This window comes from Clytia hemisphaerica, unplaced genomic scaffold (genome assembly GCF_902728285.1).
Source record: "Clytia hemisphaerica strain Z4C2 unplaced genomic scaffold, Clytia hemisphaerica genome assembly, whole genome shotgun sequence".
NCBI classification, from domain to species: domain Eukaryota; kingdom Metazoa; phylum Cnidaria; class Hydrozoa; order Leptothecata; family Clytiidae; genus Clytia; species Clytia hemisphaerica.
In genome coordinates, this window is record NW_027103938.1 from 860,100 (window position 1) to 880,101 (window position 20,002).

The window sequence follows — 20,002 nt, forward strand, 5'->3', positions numbered from 1 at the left end:
ACAACAAAATGGCCGAAAACAATCAAGAAAAAACAACTTTTGAGACTTTCAAATTATGGTCTGAGGTTTCATTGAGGAGATACTTAAATTCCCATGGAAAAGATACTAATGGAACATTTGATGAACTTGTTGCAAGGTAAAGAATTTTCAACTGGGGGAATCGAACCCTGATCTCACTCAAACAATGTTTATTTTATTTATTAACCACCGTACCAACGCAACTTTTTGATTGACAGCTCATTTTACAAATACACGTTTTTTTTTTTATAAGGAACACGTTTATAAGGAACTCGAGGCTGAAGATGGTTCAAAAAATAAGGAATTGTTAAGGAACTGCTCAGGCTGAGAATAAGTGGATTTGAAAATAATCTACCTTATTGGGACTAATTTGACCAAATTTTGATCTTTCAAGGGGCAAAAAGTTCAAAATTTCCTATGTAGTAAGGAACTCGATAAGGAACTTTGAGACTGAAATTCTCGGTAAAAATAAGGAACTCCAGGCTCAGAGCAAAGTTAAGGTTCCTTATAAAAAAAAAAACGTGTACATGAATAGTTTTATTTAACTTGTGGTTTTAAAAACAGTTTTTTTCTTTTTCAGGACCTATGTCGCTCACTGTGAGAACGCTCCGACTATTTATATTTCGTCAGAAATCGAGGCTTTTATCGATTTTCGGCTAATATAAATAGCCTGTGTAAAATAATCTAAATAGCCTATGATAAGCTAATTTGAAGGTGTTCTTGACTGACAGATATCTGTAAAGCCCGAAGGGCTAGATAGGCAACTTTAAGCTTTCTCCAGCAAAAATAAGTGAAGCAACAATTTGGCTATTTAAATTTCGTGCCGATGGATAGGATCTAGCATTTTAATCGTTTTCGGAGCGCGAGATAAAAAAAAGTAGGCGGCAAACTCTCAAAACAGTGAAATTGCTTGTTGTCACGTGATTTCTTACCGTGAGTATAATAGATATATAAAGGTCAGTGATCACAGCGCGAATATTTTCGCTTTGAAAACTTGCAGGAAAGTAGTAGGAAATCCTACCAAAACTTGCTTCACTTTTCGATAAAGGCTGCGGATCTAGCCCTTCGGGCTTTACAGATCTGTGCTCCTGGCATGGCCATGGCAATCGCGGTGTAGTGACCACGGCTCCGTGTGTGGGCGGTCGGGTTGGCAACGAATTCATACTCCAGTTCCGTGAAATTGTTCAATCCGCAGACCTAGACGGGGGTTTGATTATTATCAGTTAGGGTTAGGGTTGGCGAGCTCGAGAGTTACAATATAAGGCCGAAGGCCTTCTTAGCGGACATTCCCGTACCCTGAGACTTAAAGGCTCGGAAAATATTGTACGGAAAAACCGTAAAATATTTCTGATATAGACCTTTTCATAAATTACGTCACGAACATCACTTGCCTCGCATTCAAACAATTACCATTGCGATTGTGTCTCTCGAGACATTAGATGATTTTTTATGAATAGAAAGTAGTAGTTATAATAAAATCCGCTGGAAGTTAATCATCATGACAATAATTTCGAAGCGAGGTAAGTGATGTTCGTAACGTAATTTATGAAAAAATTGTACTCGCAACTGTCTGCTAACTAATCTGCTTGATGACGTCATCAACTGAAAAATGGCCAACAATTTAACAGAAAGTCCCATTCAAGCCTCGTGAACCCTCCAATCTTATTCCCCTTAAATTAAATTTCCGATCTAACGGTCAACGGCCTCCCAGCTTCTCTTCAAACTAGAGAAGTTTTTCTGAACCCGTGACGCCATTGGGACGTAACTCCTAACATTCAGAACCTATTGCAAATTCGGATAAATATTATATTATAAAGGTTGTGCTTATAAAACATAGACTAAACAACCAACTATCATCGGCATTTCCAAACAGATAATTAAATTCAAAATTCACCTGAACTCATTTATTCGAGTGTACTTTTTTTTCGAAACACACTACTATATATCAAAAGGAAACGAATGAAACAATAAACTAGACAAAATATCATATACGAAGATTTGAGGAGAAAAGCTCAAAAAATGAGAATTGACGAGTTTTAAGAAGTAACGAGGAACAGGTCCAAAATCAAGGGTAATTGAGGAATTTGAAGGAGCGTGGGAACCCTTCGAAAGCGGTTTATGGTGGGTTATAGCAAACGTGACAGAAGTGATGAATTAAACCTATACGACAACAACCCCCTTCCCCATCACCAAAAAACAGACCATGTCTTTTATTCTTACATGAAACTCGCCATAAACTTCTCTCTTCAAGCAGTAAGAGAAAGGTCTTAAGAGTCTCATAGTCTAAACCAATTTTAAACATGTAAGGACTTAGCAATGTAAACAAGTGGGTTGCAAAAGTATCTGAGGGGTTTACAATTCAGGTACCTTCTTCGTCTCGCCCTCGTATAGGTTTGATATTACAAAGTTTCATTTTCGCGTAACCACCGTCATCATATTTTTACATTTCTTTATTTTCGCGAAGATTCATTGCTTCCTTTCAAATTAAATTTGCTATAGTATAAAAAATTTTTAGAAATACTTAGCTGTAAGAAATAATCAAAATATAACATTTTAAAAAATAAAATCTTTCGAAGTTCTTTAATGGATGGTCCTAAATCTCTATATGTTTATTTTGTGCCTGGTGGATTAATTGGATGGGTTCGTGGGTCCAAGGTTTTTGTGTGGGGTCGTTGGTGAAAATATCTTTTGCGAGGGAGGGTAAAACTTTTTGCGTGTTTTGCGTTATCGGGCTCGTCTTCCATATTCTTTTATAAAGAGTTTATAAAGAACCACCATTTACGTAGTCTGAATCGTAGACAAAAACGCAGGTAGTATAGAAGCACAAATTCGTTAGAGGATGCCAACAGCCTACCGTTTACGCAGTGCTGGTGCGTTAGAAAGGCAGGACCAATATGGTTGATTTACACAAAGAAATAACAAAAGATTTCTATTAAAAAAAAATAATTCTATCAAGAAACGAATACAAATTACTTTCTCTTTACAATGTGGCGTAATCGATGGAACATAACCAGAATACCGTCGGTAAAACCTCTTCTATGATCGTATATCAATGAAGCTTGAACCTCGAAAGCCACCAAGTTGTTTAGAAGAAAAGGTCACGATCATGTTCTTTCTCCCTTCGTACTACAAAATAAAAGATACTTATTTCAACATGTTTGTGTGCTGTTCTGTAAGGTGGAAAAATTGTCCAAATATGAGGGGACAATTCCTTAGGTATATGTAGTCTAGCAAACTAAACGACTAATTCACACATAGCAGAAATAAAGCAAAAAGTAATGGAGGGAAAATTTTAGTATGAAAAATGTGTGTAACACAAGATGGTAGCCGAGCTGTGGTTGATGAAAACTAATTTGAATTCCCCTTAAAAATAAAGTTAGAGAGCATCAGCAATACCATCTTTATCATCCTAAGGGCTTTTGATGCGCAAGCTTAACCGGCGTTTGCGACGACGGGAACCGTCTAGTAATATCTATTTAGTTTATACAAACTAAATTTAGTAACAATAATCGTATCATCATATGACTACTGTATTACACGCATTATAAACGACTCCAGTCTAAGATATACGGTATGACAAAATTTTCCTGAGTAGAAAACTGAAAGCCTTTTTGAAACGAGAAACACGGCGTTCAAGTGATGTTTTTCAATATTTGAGATTGTAGTTTTGTTTTTAAGACATATTTTCTTTCCCCAGATAAATTCACTATATACCTTCAGTTATTTTTAGAGTAATTTCGTGCAACAGTTCTAATGTTTCAATCAATATCAAAAGAACAAAATAGAATAGTTACCTGTGGAACCAAAGCAATATTCACTTGGTGGAAGCTATTAGCTGGTATATTCCTGCAAAGAAAGTTAAACAAATGGTTTTCATCGTTTGTTAAGCAAGTTGATCTTTATTTTGTTTCAATTAGATGGGACAAAAAGGTTCATAGTTATATGACACTGACTATCATCACTCACCTTTGGGGTAGCGACAGCCTGCTTTCCATTATGTTTCCATCTAGCCATAAAACGCAATCAGTCAACTCCAGCCGAAGTGGGTTTTGAACGCGAACTGTGAACCGCAACTCCTCTCCTTTCTTCCAGTAACTTGGCAACTGTTCAAATACAAGTTCTGGCCTTCCTAACGTCACGATAGTTTCGGTCACGTAGATCTGACTTGTCTCAGAACAACTTGAGAAGACATGGAAACGCAGTCGAGGTGATTGTTTCAGCAAAGAGAGATATTGTGAAGCAGCGAAGGAAACCGTGTGGTAAGTATCTGAAAGTGACGACAAAGAATGTTCAATGGTCACTACTCTCAATGAAACAGGACAACAATAAAGAAGAAATGGAAATCATGAAATACCATTGGATACCCCTTAAAACCTATTAAGTTGCACTTTGGGCTCTCTTAGCCACCAAACTTAATTTAATATTGTATAATTCACTTTTGTTTGTACAATCTCTTATAAATGTACTTTCATAGGCTCATAAAATACCTAATTTCGAGAATTAATTTAATTATCGCAAAGTGTCGTAAAATTCGCAAAGTTATTCAAAATTTTATCAAAAATCCCTTCAAAAAATCAAGTTTTTTAGACCTATAGATTACACAATTGAATTTAAGGTCATAAAACCTGTATTTTTAGGTATCTATACTTATGGTAGATATGCAAAATCATTGTTAGACTCCAAAGAAATCGTAAGGCCCTCAAAGTCCTATTCTAAATCTCATTTATGGTAGTGGCTTATAAAATCTGAAAATCAACTTTCTCAAAACGTGGTCATATTGCATACCAAAATATCACAAATTTGATGGAGATTCTGAAAAACATGAAATCAATTAAACTTTTGACCCTTCAAAGCCATTTTCTGACAAATAGCAGGCGCAATTGCATTTTGGGCATGCAATCCTGAAAATACAATTTTGTTTTGGGAATGGATTTCTAGCAAGTATTTGATCAATTGAATCACGGTTCAGTTCCTGAATTGTATTCGCAGTTTCAATAAGTTGTGAGCAAGGGGTCAATGTTTGTAGGTTTTAAGGTGTATTTTGATTTTAACGTACAGTTTTGAAATTATTTAATTGTAACATAATTAACTTTGCAGTGAATTTGAGACCAAAAGGAGTATTTTATAGTAAGTTATTCGAGAAAAACTTGTAGGTTTTAAGGGGTAAATAGCTAAAGCCTAAAGGCGCATTTTTTAATTTCCTCGTGAAAAACTGAAAACTGGTTTCTACAAAACGTCACTGCTCTAGGGAAGAAAACCATAGACAGCGTACTTTCAGCCTCAAATTCCACCTAAATTTTCAGACAGAGTTTACCTCTATTTCTTGGTAGGGTTTAAGGGGTATTTACTGGTAAGTAGAAAGAATAATGAAAATCAATGTGAACAACTTAGAGATGATTTAGAGATGATTAGAATGCAATGCAATGATGAAAACAAAAGGATTTTTAGATAGGGTTGATTGTCACACAATCACACAACAATAAAACTTACCTGTTTGTCTGTGAACCATTTCATGTGTCTTACGCATGGGTAGCTTCTTGATAGCGATCCCATTATATGTCAAAACATGACCACCAACCATTATCTGAACATTTCGATTGTTGACTGCCGTGTTCTTGATGTGTAGCCTCAACACCACGTCTTTCCCTACCATCACTTCATTTTGAGCATACAGGCTGTACTTAAGGTCGTCCACTGTATCGCTAACAATCTTGTTGTTTGTCAGATGCAATGCTCGCTGGGATGTGATGAGTTCTAAAGCAGAGCCTTCTGGGTATTTATAATCTTCAGTGATATCAACACGTCTGTACTGTTCGCGACCGATAGCTTTAGTGCTAATGTTTTGACCTATGAATGAAATTTTTAAGGACTTAAAAGGCGAAACGAAGATATCAGACTTCTATACTATCCAGATAGTATTCGCCAGTTCTATGAGAAACCTTTACTATATCCACAATCAAAACGTGTGACTGATGATAAATTAATAAAAAGATATGACCTAAGATAAGACTAGACTAGATAAGACCTAAGCGGCATAAAGGCCCAGCAGTGTTAGTAGTGTCAACATATTTTTTCATTGCAGAGTAGCTTATACAACTTAATTTACAGGAGGGAATTCTTTCTATATATGGAACAACTCGAGTCGGGCGAGCAATAAAGAATTAATTACTTTAATTTTTTGGTGATAAGTATTTCTTATTGCTTGAAATAAAAAGATTTGACCATATCACTCGGAGGTATTAATAATATGTGGTTTTTTCTTATGCGTGCGCTTCATATTATAATCATCAATTTTTAGCCTGGACTCGTTCATTGATACTTGCGCTCATAGGCCCCAACAAAGTCAAATCTTTTCGACCAGTGTTTTAAAAGCCCATTCCACTGCGCGCTGGGCCAATAATCTTTAGATATAAGAAGCAGACTCATTTTGTAAAACATCTAAAACTTACCTATCAATTTTCTGTCAACTCTGATTGGTCGAAACTCCTGATCAGGTGACAATCTAGACCAGTAGACTGTATCAGCATTCACTTCGGCGAACAAGAAACGTACATCGTGTTTCAATTTGACATTCCCTTCTTTGATGGCGCGCAAAGGTGCTGGTCCTGTTTGATAACGTCCTATACAAGAAGAAGAAAAGACATTGTAGCATATCTACAAAACAGGTCTGTAGTATGGAAAAATTATTAAGTTCGAAGATAAGGAGGATATAACCTTGATTCCTTCTGGTATTACATGTTCAAACCTGCTTACTTCAATGGGCGTTCCCAGAAATAGTCCGTGCCCCCTGTTAAGGATATCGGATATCCAAGGAGTTAACGATGTTTGTTCAAAAGTGAATATTCAGGGGGTTAAATATCTGCAAGGGAGCGGATATCCAGGGAGTAAAGTGTCTTTTCAAGTAAAAAATACGATATCGACGGGTAAGCATCTTTATAAGAGAGGATATCCAGGGGGTTGAGCATATTTTTAAGAGTGTATATCCAGAGGGTATTTAATAATAAAGAATGATATCCAGGGGGAAAAAATCAATATCCTTAACAGTGGGGGTAAAGGTTTTTCTGGAAAAACCCAATTTGATAAAAATATAAAATATGGCAAAGTTAAACTTAATTGGAATTCTCTCTGTCGTAACTCTACATACCATTACTTCGTTCTTGCGGCGTGCCATCGACTGCTTGCCATCCTCCGTACCCTGGAGGAAGGTCTGGTCTCTCCATCCATGCATCGCTCCAACAGTGAAAGTTCCTACAACCACCCATTCTTAGTTTGTTAGAATTGAACACGCTCAAAATTTATTAGAAGTTTCCATTTGAACGAATTCGGGTCAAAATTCATTGAGGTAATTGAAATTATCTTATTGAGTTCAAATAGCCATATGAGCCTACTATAATTAAGCTGTAAAGCAACACGTTTTTTTATAAGAGCATCCAAATTTTTTTAAGTCTTCGGATGTTCTTATCTTTTTGAGTTTCAAGCCAAAGAATGTTCTTAACATGTTTTTATTTCTACCATTTTGTGAGTGATTTTGTCCTTTTTCCTAAGAAATTGTGTGTTTTAGAGTCCACAAAGCCTTAAAATATTCTAAACTTATGTTCTTATATAGTTTGTTCTTATAAAAAAAACGTGTAGTCAGGCAAGAAATGTTCAGTCGCAGTAAGATCAATTGTTTCAAGAAATGGTTGTATTAGAGTTATAGAAGAAACCCGAAGGTTAAAAATCATAAATTATCTGATTAACCCTTTCGATAAAAAGTAAGAGAAAATATGCTTACCAAGTAGAGTCACGTGACATCCGCGATAAGAATTCACCATTTTGATCGTAGAAGCGATCATAAGTACAATTACCGTCAGTGTCGTGCGCAGAGTTGAAGTTACTGATAGCACGTGTCGGAATACCAACAACACGCAATACTGTAACCAGAAAGAAAGATATTCGGCCAGGGAAGGAGATGGTTGTATTTGGAAACTTTAAAAATATTTTTTGCTTTAACCATATGAAAACACTTCTACGTTTCCGCTTCGACCAACAAGTTTAGCATAAATAACAGATAGTCTTATCCTTATCTGATGGAAAGTTAATCTCAAAGAGGATTACACCCAAGAAACATTACGAAACAAGAAAATTAAAATATACCCATTACTTTAATCTTGAATACGTACGTGTTGTAGTCAATCCGCAGAAATTCCAGCATTGACCGTATTTGACTGGTTGTTTAGTCTTCGTGTATTCTTCTAGAATGGCGGGTGATCCAGTCCACGCCCATGGCTCGGTTCCTCCTGTAAAATCACTTCCCCAACGCCCTTGTAAAACGCCCCTTTCGTCGTTCGAGTTAACCTAGATATGAAGAGAAAATACGCAAAAACATTCTATTTAAAAACAGTAAAATTTGAAAATATTTTGAAAATTAGATGTTTTAATCCTGGAAATATCATGAAATATGATACTTCCTAAACTTTGTAAATATAAAAAAGTCATATATTTACAAATGTATATGGAAATATCATATTTTCAAGATATTTCCAGAATTGGAAATCTCTTATTTCGCCCAGTGAGTATCGTGTAAAACTACAACAGCGTACACTTCGCATGATTCGTAGAGTAGAACTTAGAAAACAAAAATGTACGCCTTAGACATCAAATATTTCTGCATTAAATCAAATAATCGATTATTGAAAGATTAAGACTGACCAAAGCAGCAATGCGACGGGAAATATCACGAGCTGTATCTCTCTCCCGGATTTTTGTCGTTGATAGAAGAGCAAAAGCTGACTCCAGGCTGATCTTCTCAAACTGCAAAATAAAAAGACAATCAATAAATAGGCTCTGAAGTATCAAAATATAACGTACATCTCTAAAGTATATGGGGAATTCTATAGAAACACCTAATACCAATAGATATTTTTCGAAACCACACATAGAAGAAGCATCAAAAGCACTATACCTGTCCAAAATACCATCTCAAAGGTGAAATATGGTTGGCCGATCCTTGAAACAACACCCCTTGATCATTCAATACGTATTCTTCAAGATGGGAAGCATTGGGCATGTAAACTTCGTCTTCTGCAAATCAAGAGTTCACATCATCAATTCTCACAGGTGTCGATTAACCGTCCTATAGCATTTATTAACTTGTCGATTTTCCCCAACATCCCCCTCTCAATATAAGAATACTTGACACCCCCGCCTCCCTACGAAAATCTTTGCCATAACAGATCTTAAAATATAGAATTAACTTCGAAGGAGCCCTCACATCCTTGACTGACACGATTACAAGCAAAAAGGGATGTATTACCAGTAGACCAGGGGTTGAACAAGATATACACAGGCTGTTTATGTGTGTACAGAACCTTCCTCAAGTTGTTGACGATCCTCAACTCGTAATTTGCTATCAAGCATCTGGCTGGAATGTTGATCTTTAACTGAAGTAGAGAATAAATCAAAAGCTAAGCTGTCATTTTGATCTAATAATTTACGTATGAAGTCAAATCAACTGAAAGTCGACATTATCATTGAAAAAATAGTTTCAAAGTTCGGATTAGATAAGGAGAAGAAGAATTTAGAAGCAAGCTGACTTTTGGAATGATTTACAAACCTGAAGCGTGCTGTCCGATTTTCCAACAATTCTCATTCCCCATTTTATTTTGTCCAAATATTTAACCATGGGGATTTTGATCAACGTTCGCTCGTAGGTGTTCGGTCTGGACCCTGTTCGTAATTCCAACGAGATGGAGTGAAGTGAGGGGTCGAAGGTGGTCGACAATTTGACATCAAGTAAGAATTCTTGTCCACGACGAACCACCATGGCATCTGTTTTGAATTGATTGGTGTGATGCAAGCGTCCATTGAGATCACGTTTCGTATCCACGCTTACTACCGATACATCTGTAAACCAAACGAGACAAGCACAGAAAATTAATTATAGCAAACATTTGACCAAATCTGGTCTACTAATACCATCGTCAAAAGCAAAGACAAAAAAATTCAAACTCGATTCCAGTCCTTTAGCTCGCTTTTTGATAATTCTGATAGCGCTCACGATTGTAATCGCACATACATCAGTAAAATCAAAAAGTGGTGCTCTGGGTACGAGATTGAACAAAACTATGAAAAATCGAAGCGGCAGGAAAGCCAAGCGAAATAGCAATTGATTATTGATTAAATTTACTGATTGTTAAAAAGCGCCGTTTTTTCCAAAATGAAATTGAATTGACAAAGCGCTGCTTCTTCAAAAATGGACATACAGCACGACGGACAGCGACATGGCTAATGAATAACCCAATAATTTAAATAGATCCTTGCAACAAGAATTGGGTAAGTAAGAATTAATGACTTTAACAGTTCTATAAATCGCGATTTTGAAATTTTCAGATCAAGGAAGAGTTAGCCTCGTAGTTCTGTTGGCTAGATCAAGCAGAAATTTACATCTTGTACATGGGAAATATTGAAAATTCATATGTGAAGAAGTGTTGTTATAAATGGCAAACGATGGCAATCCACTTACCCGGTCCATTTGTGTTGCTCCCTTCAAACGTTCTGAGATACGCTCGGTATAAATGAGGATATCTCGTTGAATATCTCGTTGAAACTCGGTTACCCATCTCGAAATGTATTAAAATGTTCTTATGTTCTATGCTCTTTCATAAGACTGCAGTGCTAATGTGTCAGTGGATCATATCTGAGTGGCAGAATGATGGTTTTGATCCCCATAGGTCGACAAGATTCTCTTTTAACTAATCAAACTAATCATTGGCACGCGTCTATCTGTAATTCATCGAGTTTATTGGCAGCAGTTACCCGCAGGTGTTTTCAATTCTTACATTATCAAGTTTTAAAATGGCATGATAAACATCTGGTTACAGAATTAAACGAAACAATTAAAAATTTCATTTGTCTAGATTGTTAATGCTAGCTCAATTAGCTTGATTAATTGACGACGATAATTTCATACGTTCGTCGAAAATCTAATAGCCAAACAAATCTGTTTGCTTGGAGTAATCAAAACTTTATTTTTTACATGAAATCCTTGTTGCATGCAACGGATATTAACCCTTCATAAGATTTCTTACAGCTGCAAGAAACTTAAGATAGAGTTCAACTTTGTACTATGCAGTAAATGTAAAAGTAACTCAATGATGAAAATTGACATACCTTCTGGTTGGATCCACACCCAAAAAGGATGAATATAGATGTATCTTGCATCACTGGTACCAACACCACAACATACCAAAAGCAATACAGTCCATAAGTGAGAGTTGCATGTCATTGCTCATCTAATAAAATATTGAAAACACTCACTTTAGTGTTCTTAAGAATACCACCCGATAAAATCACTACAATTGTATTACAAATAGACCAAGTAACCAAGGCCTTTTACTAACATCAAATTTTTACTTCTATGTTCGCCGACTCTTTCAGAAAATCAGATAAATGTTTTATACAATTGGAATACTAAACAACATTCACAACGACGTGAATTTCAAATTACCTTTCCATCACCAGATGTTTTGTGAGCGCCATATCACTTCACAGAAAACTTGACATCTGTGTTGATGGATGATATCTTTAAAATATTAATGAAATGAAAGTATTGCCATGTCAAGGAAAGGCTTACAGAACACCGTGATGGTATGAATATCAAAAAAACGGTTTTGTAATTTAGCAATCAATAAAAACAATATTTTTTTAAAAGTTAAGAAGAAACTACAGTAAGAAAGAAAGGTTGTCACCTGACTTACCACGTTCTTCGGTACGTTCCCTTCAAAAGGCATATCATTTTCAACTCCAACGTTAACAATCCACTGCTAGCACCATAACTGCATAATATGAAGTCATCCAGTGAAATATGTTGAATGTAGTATGTGTTCACTTGAACAGCTCGTGAAAAATTTAAAAGACATCCACCACCGGCTAGTTGATCTTGTTCGGCAATTACGTAATCTTCACACTGATTGTAGTGTGTCAGTTGATTTCCATATTTTGTTCATTTTGTCCAATTCAACACAGGATTTGTGATAGTGATTGTTTACGGGCTTAATCATTTACTTTTGACCTCATTCCCATTCAGGGGCACCGCGATCACTTTGGCACCCTGTTCTACGTTGTAAAAGGGCCAAAGGATCACCATAGTCTACATCTGTTATCTTAACGGCTTTATGATGCATGCTTTGTCTTTTGCTAAGGATAAAGCCAAGGATTAACTTCTGATCGACATATTTTGTAAAAGATACATGATGTCATCGATCAAAGCAAATTTATGCAATAAATAAAGAATATAATCTTTTTGGCGATCATTGAGTCAAAACAATTCCGTAACATTTGTGCTAAAAGGGCAACATCAACTGCAAAAGCACACAAGAAAACTTTGTACCCAAGACATCAATGACCAGTCATCGCAAGGTTATCTAGCTGCACGACGGTCCCATTTGACAAACATACCGGAGTCAGACCAATCGGCGTTAGAGAGGTTTTGGGGATAATTAGCGGGATGAAAGGGTGACGGTGAAGAAGCTATATACTCTATACGGTCCGTCTTCGAAAACCAAGCATAAGAGACATTGATTCTCGCCAACGCTTTCAACGAAATGGCTGGAAATAACCGAAATAAGAAAACTGATTTTATCCACATATTTCGCAGAAAACAAAGAAGGATGTCTTTTCCTCTGCCGAGCTAGCTAACTGATGTGTAGAGAAGTAAAGCACCAACAAGGCAAACTACCAAATTCGTTTGGACGAACAGAAAATTAAAGCAGTAAAACAGACATAATAATACCCAAGATCTTGAAAAAGTTGCAGCCGAGATAGGACTTCATGTTAACGTGTCAAAATTGAATTCATGTCATCCAGCCAGGTTGGGACAATCAACTCAATAAATGGCGATTCAGTCAATTCATCCATCTCATGCACTCACGCAACATAATATCTAGCACTTTGAAAGATGTCGAAGTAAGGTTGGGAAAAGGCTGGTATGCTCTTGATTCGCTCAAAGTAATATTGAAATCACCTGACTTCACCTGACCATTTAAAACGAAACTTTTTCCAAGCATCATTCTTATTGTATGGCTCAGCAAAATGGGCGCTGACAAAATCACTGGAGAAAAAAACTAGATGCTGCAAATACACGTATGATAAGATCCGTCCTTAACATCCACCGGAGTAACTAACCTTAAAAAGAAGCGCTCTGTGGCACCTTACCTTCATTCTCTTCAAAAATCAGACAAGCCAGATTAAGGTGTGCTAGACATTTTTGAAGAGCATAATCAAGTCAGACGAATGAATGCCAATGTTGGTCGATCTCCATTTAGCTACACAGATCAACACTACTGTAGAGATAATGTACATGATGTATCCCTGAAGAACTGTACTTTTCCCTGTACTTTCACGGTGTGACGGGATTGGCCCTTTTTTAGTACGGTATTAGGGGATTTGACGGAAAAAAATACGGGAAAACGGTATTTTAAAACCAGACGGTGACGGTATTTGGCCTTATTTCTTGTCACTATGCCGGTAAGGGTTTGAACCCCTACAACCCCCCCCCAAATAGACAGATAGAGAGGAGTGGCGAAGAAGAGTCAATGCTTCCCCATTTACCATGAAGGTTTACCTTCATGCATACACGTACGACAAGATGATGAATGGAATTTTTTTTATGGAAATCGTTAAGGAAGACGTAATTACAGAATAATGTATTTATATCTGAATCTTTATAAATCAAAACAAGACGACTTAAAGTCGAAAATTTCGCCTAGAGTTTAAACTACATAGCAAAAACAAGAAGTAGAGATTGAAGCCAATTTGAAATCTACTTTACATCGAGCCTTGATGAAACAATTTTACAAGAACAACGAGGCTTGAAATCGCTAAAAAAAGAGACCAATTTAAGAACAACTGTTGTTTAACTTTTAAGAACTAATAAACAAAGGTAATATCACCGTCTATCAAAAGTTATTTATTTGATTCTTATAAAGCAAATGCTTATATAAGAAAAATGAATATGCTCATATTGTGCGCCATCCCTTGTTTACTTTGTAAGAACTAATTACCGAAAGGTTTATCACCGTCTATCAAGAGGTATTGATTTGATTCTTATAAAGTAAATGCTTATAAGAAAAATAAGTAAATTCATATTGTGCGCCATCCCTTGTTTACTTTGTAAGAACTAATTACCGAAAGGTATATTACCGTCTATAAAGAGTTATTGATTTGATTCTTATAAAGTAAATGCTTATAAGAAAAATAAGTAAATTCATATTGTGCGCCATCCCTTGTTTACTTTGTAAGAACTAATTACCGAAAGGTATATTACCGTCTATAAAGAGTTATTGATTTGATTCTTATAAAGTATATGCTTATAAGAAAAATAAATATGCTCATATTGTGCGCCATACTTTGTTTACTTAATTACCGAAAGGTATATCACCGTCTATCAAGAGTTATTGATTTGATTCTTATAAAGTATATGCTTATAAGAAAATAAAGAAAAAATCAAAACTGTGGAGCTAAAGACACAAAGATATATGACGCAATCCAAAGAAAAGCCGCGAAAATCGTCCGTGGTTATACGCGCTTTCGTTTTCTAATTTTTTTTCCGAGGACACCCAAGAAAGGCTATCGTAATACTTTCGCTAAGCGAAATTAATAAAAAATCTAAATATAATAGCCGCATTCTTTTTCACCGTCCAACATATCTGAATCTTTATAGAACGTTGGTTTCAAAAAATAGTCACAAACCGTGAAAGAATCATATCTAAATCTCTTAAACCGTAGTGGAACAGTAATCGATGTCTAAATCTTTGAAGAACGACACAGTATAGGATGTCGGGTATATTCGACCAGATCTCCAAAAACCGACCCTTAGAAAGACTAAATATTTGTCAAAAAGTACTACCCCTAGTAGTAAGATAAAATCAGCCAGAAAGTGAACCTTAGAGTTACAATTTCTGATAAAACTCTCACGTTTGGAGACTTTTTTTACTTTTTTGTTGTCAGCATTATTTTTTGAATACTCCCGGAGGTTCTTAGAATGATATGCTTAGTTATTTACCTACTTCTAACATTAAATTTAGGAGGGGGTTCATTTCCATTATTTAGGTGAATTTGCAATTTTTTAACCTCAAAGCCTGAATCTTGTGTTGTTCTTCTTTTGTTTTTAGTTTTTTCTTACACCACACTTACCAATTAATAAAATCTTTCTGAAAAAGCGTGATCGATATTCTGATAGAGAGAAAGGTGAGATAAATAAACTTGACAAGGACGGATGTTATGAATTGAAAGGGAAGTTATGAGCAAAATTTTACAACAAAAGTTTTTGGCGAATATTTCAACTCTCATCAAACCAACGAACATACGACTGTTTTCTTTGCATCTGGGTGGTAGCGTTGGAAAATTCATGTATAGGTGATAAACAACGCCCTCCTCCCCCACTGGATGCTATCTTACCGCCCTCCATGCTCCGGTACGGAGAAATCTTGATGGCTTTTTGTGAAGAGTCTCTTTGGCGTTGAAAATCTGAATGCAATGAAGAAAAAGTACTATTAGTGTTTGTGGTGTCCATAGCCGTATTGCTTCTCTGTTTCGTTCGCTGTTGATGTCTGTTGTTTAAATTGAACTGACGTTTATCACCTATTTGTAGATGCGCTACTTTACTTAAACATTCGTTGCTCCTTGACGACACAGTAGGTGGAAGAAATTTTCGCTGGTTATTTAAATGTCCAGTACTGTGACTTAGATATCGATTCTTTTTCAGTTCTTCTATTCCACTTCTATCCAAACGTTTCTTTGAGAAAGGTGTCAACATTTTAACGGTGACTGATAGTTTCTCTGGTATGTGCATGAGGCGGATGACGTCATCAACGCTCATCTTTTTGACGTCAACTTTATTGACTTGAACTATTTCATCACCCACGCGTAGAATTTCAAACTGATCAAAAATAGAACCAAGTGAGATGCGGGAGACGTATATGCCTTCACCTTTTTCCCAGCCATCTCCTCTACGCAGACTAATACCTATCTCCTCGTCTGTATTACGTAATATATCTATTGTTCGATATTTGAATGCTCCTGTTTTTGAAGAAAGTTCTTTGATAGAAAGCATGTGTTTGAAAGAGCCTTCCACTACTTTGGCAGATTGCGTACAAAAAGTGATTTTAGCTTTAGGATCAGGGTTGATGATATCTCTAGCGTATTGCAAGACATCTTCTAATTCAGTTTCGCGCAATTTTTCGAGTGTTTCATGAGTAATCGTTGTGCCCTCATCCGCCGATTGGCTGTTCCTATTTACATTTATATTGTTATTGTTATCATTCTGAAAGGAGCCATTTTTGGTTTTCAAGATACCTCGACTCTGTTTACGAGGTATTCGTTGAATGACATTCAGAGAACCTTTATTCAGGCCCATGGACGACGAATGTAGACTACTATCCGGTGTGCTTCTTGACATAGTGGTGATGCTCCCAGCTCGGCTTCCCTCTGTGGAGGAGAAATCAGTATCTTCGTAAAAACAACGCGAATCTAACGAAAAGTTATCGAATTCACCGCCATAATATGAGTCATTGGTAGTAACCGTTGAATGGTTATCATGGTAAAAATCGTCGGTGTTGACGGACGTTTCGTCGGAGTAAGTATCCATATTGATAGATGAGTCGTACGTCACCATGTCGTAATAATTCATATAACTGTTACTACTGGATAAAGATGATGAATCCATGATGCGAAGCGCACAATTACTCTCCCGTCTTCCTTTTACTATTCATCTGACTTTTTTACTTTAATTTTCTAAAATCGAAAAAATTTATACCAATACAATATACTATTGTCGAATGAAGTTAATGAGTTTTATTTCAATACTAATAGTTTCACGCTGTGGAGACGATCATCAGTTGAAAATAAAATTTTACCAATCCAATATAAATTAACTTGTGTATTTTGTAAAAGATCTGAAAGTTAACACCCGTTAAAAACGGCCAGTTTTGGGTCCAAAATGTTTCATAAGATTTTGTTGTTAAATAGTTCAGGGTAACTCTTGTAAGAATATAAAATAAAGATCCAGGTCAAAGTTCAGCCAATAGAGGTGAAAAACAAAATGATAAAGACACATCAAGAAAACTACTGAAATGAGAAAAAAAAAACAAGATTTCGAAATACTCTGACCAAACTTTGGTCTTTGAAATAAAACCTCAGGGAAACAACATTTCGGTTGAAAACTATGTAAAATCATTTTCATATTAAAAGTTTTTGGGGGACTTTTGCTTATTCTGTGGTCGGCGGGGAATATATTTTGTCAGAAAGATTTCCTGAAGGAGAAAGAAAAGTCCAAAATAAAAAAACGAAAAGCATTTAATGTTTAAAGTGAAGATACATTGTCGTTATGGAATTGACTTCTACTTTAAGCGTACAAACTTTCGCGAAATTCACGATATTTACTTTCGCGAATTTAACGGAAAAATATTTTTCGCCTGAATCAAGACGTAAAATTGAGAATTTTCACATGAAAAATGGCTTAGAGGGACAAATACTTCTTGGATTAGCTTGAAACATTTGTCCTTTGACTTATTAGTCTTTTAGCAGGCTAAAAAATGCCATAAAAGTTACATTTTATTCAAAGTTTGAAGTTTTACAGATTTTCAATTTTGTCAAGAATTTTTCACGAGCATAAACTTTTGCGAATGGCTTTTCCTAGAATTTAATTTTTAAAGACATTTACTTTCGCGAAAAGGCTAAAATTCACGAAAATCGCGAAAGTTTCTGCTCACGAAAGTTTAGTACGCCTAAAGTATTTTCTTTGAATTTTCATCTGACAAACAACAACAGCAACAACATAAACATAATGATAAATAAAATCAAGATGAATATAAATTGTTTAGCAATCTTATTGGTATAAAATTCTGTGCAAATCTTCAGTTTCTAACGTAAAATCTTAATGACAGCTCCTAGATATTACGCAACTTTAGCATCAACAAGAATGCCTGTGCCAGACGAAAACGGAATCTCAGCGAGGAAGTTTTTTTCTTCAGGGTTTCTTGGTTTCCAGTTTTGGGTTTAATTGCTCATGCAACGGAATTTCATCAAATCACAGGAACCTTCACTTTTAAGAGGCCATTTGAATAAAAAGTATAATAGAAAGTAAAAAGAAAAATAAATTTAAAAATAATACTGATCCAAGATAAAAAATGATAATATAATCGATCAAATAAATAAGAAAAGAAATTTCAACAGGTCCAATTAATTTTTTATCGCCTTTGCTTCTCCATAAAAAATGAAAAGCAATAATACAGAAAAAAGAAAATCAAACTTGACTTCCCTTTCATCCAAGTTTCTTTTTCGATCACCACTGGAGAGCTTTGATCAAAAAGTGTTGATTTTCACCTTACTACTACAGTACTTCGAATTTTTTTCCTGCAGATGTTTTATTTGATGAAATTCCGTCAGAGAAAAAGAAGATCTCACATTGTAAACACTTTCATTTTCTTCTTGACATTATAGTGGTGTTACTTTTGATCGTCTTCATTTCTTCTATTGGCTTCAATGTCAATTAATTAATTATATTTCTCACACAACATCCACCTTTAAATCTCCAAAATTTAATCAAAACTCGTACAAAAACTCTTCATCAAAGAATACCTTTTCCCCTGTGACTAAAAAAACTTTGGGTGCTTGATGATTTCCTGAAACCATTAAAAAGTTATGGCTGTGATCAAATACTTGAAAAAAGCAATACAGATCTCTATGATGAAGACTGAAATCCATCTTTCAAATAGAAAATGTATGACAACTGAACCCAAATAAATGGCAAATACCCGGGGGGGGGGACTAGGGCAAGATGGGTTACGGGGATGCTCCGCTGGTCAGGGTACCTTTTTTGACCTCCACGAGTCCCAGGTAGGGTTGCAAAAACACCAAAATAGAAAAATCAGTCCCTCGTAGGGTACCTATTTTTGGAAAATTTGGGGAAAAAGTAGAAAATTTGAGAAAATTTTGGAATTTCAGTCCCATTCAGGGTCACTTTTTTCGCAAATTTCAAGTCCCACGTAGGGTCCATTTTTCGAACCCCAGCGGAGCACCCCCGTCGGTCGACAAGGGTAGTACCCCCCCCCCCCCCCCCGGGCAAATACAATCCAAGGAAGAAAAATAAAAATAAAAATAAAAATACTACAAGACCAATGGTAGAAATCAAATAATGGAAATAGTTTAAAATGAATACTCGAAAACAGCTACTGCACATTCCGAGCCTAGCGTAAAAACTGCCACTACAGTACACACCAATCCAGCCAATGCCACAAACCTAAATCACAATTTTCATCTGACAAAAAATGTATGAAAGGCAAGTCTAAAATGACAAATCCGATTTTTATGATTCCAAAATTTCTATAACCTTCGGATGTTTTAAACTTTTCGAGTTGTAAGCCTAAAATTGTTCTTATTTGCACCATTTTGTGAGTATTTTTGTGCCATTTCCTAAGAAATTGGGCGTTTTTAGAGTCGTGAAGCCTTATATTTTTATGCAGTTTGTTTTTATAAAACAACGAGTTTTAAGAAATAATTATGTCGTAAAACTCTCAATAAATTAGCAGCTCTCAGAAAACTAAAAACTGCACCCAATAAAATCACTTTGACAAATCCACCTTCTGAGTAACCTCTTGTAAATGATTGATATATTATAATGTTAATTTCTGCTGATTTGAGTATTTCAAGGCCTACTATGAAAACTAGTGCTTAAAAGTTTTATTTTCACATAAGTGTTCCCGTTTCATATCAGACACATGTTTCATATCAGGACAGTATCGCCCTATTGTTCTATTGTGCTGATATAAACAAAAAATGTTGTTCTTTTCCTCTTTCTGACCTATCTCGCGCCACATCCGTGTCAATTCAATGCAAAAAGGCTTGTAAATCAAAATTGATGACTAAGCAAACGATATCACTCTTATTTATAAATACAAAACCTTTAAACGGAACAGTAAAAATGACATTTTAGCCATAGATAACC

At 35.7% G+C, this 20,002-nt stretch overlaps 2 protein-coding genes across 4 annotated transcripts; both read right to left on the reverse strand.

Moving 5' to 3' along the window:
* Positions 1–2,965: 2,965 nt before the first annotated feature.
* On the reverse strand, positions 2,966–12,154 carry LOC136809911 (protein-glutamine gamma-glutamyltransferase 4-like). 3 transcript variants are annotated; one of them, XM_067066475.1, is made up of 14 exons: positions 11,757–12,154; positions 11,170–11,291; positions 9,614–9,903; positions 9,314–9,440; positions 8,963–9,081; positions 8,710–8,811; positions 8,181–8,355; positions 7,793–7,931; positions 7,163–7,266; positions 6,468–6,638; positions 5,509–5,865; positions 3,985–4,285; positions 3,813–3,864; positions 2,966–3,144 (listed from the first exon to the last, which is right to left on the reverse strand). In XM_067066475.1, the coding sequence occupies exons 2-14, from the start codon at positions 11,282–11,284 to the stop codon at positions 3,055–3,057; spliced, it is 2,142 nt and encodes a 713-aa protein (XP_066922576.1). In that variant the 5' UTR covers positions 11,285–11,291; positions 11,757–12,154; the 3' UTR covers positions 2,966–3,054. The 3 variants fall into 3 exon arrangements, with proteins under 3 accessions (XP_066922576.1, XP_066922578.1, XP_066922577.1); XM_067066477.1 differs by having other exon boundaries at positions 11,748–12,154; XM_067066476.1 differs by lacking the exon at positions 11,757–12,154 and having other exon boundaries at positions 11,170–11,413.
* A 3,076-nt stretch (positions 12,155–15,230) lies between these two features.
* On the reverse strand, positions 15,231–16,828 carry LOC136809878 (rho GTPase-activating protein syd-1-like). Its single transcript, XM_067066436.1, has one exon. The coding sequence runs from the start codon at positions 16,721–16,723 to the stop codon at positions 15,338–15,340; it is 1,386 nt and encodes a 461-aa protein (XP_066922537.1). The 5' UTR covers positions 16,724–16,828; the 3' UTR covers positions 15,231–15,337.
* Between the last annotated feature and the right edge of the window lie 3,174 nt (positions 16,829–20,002).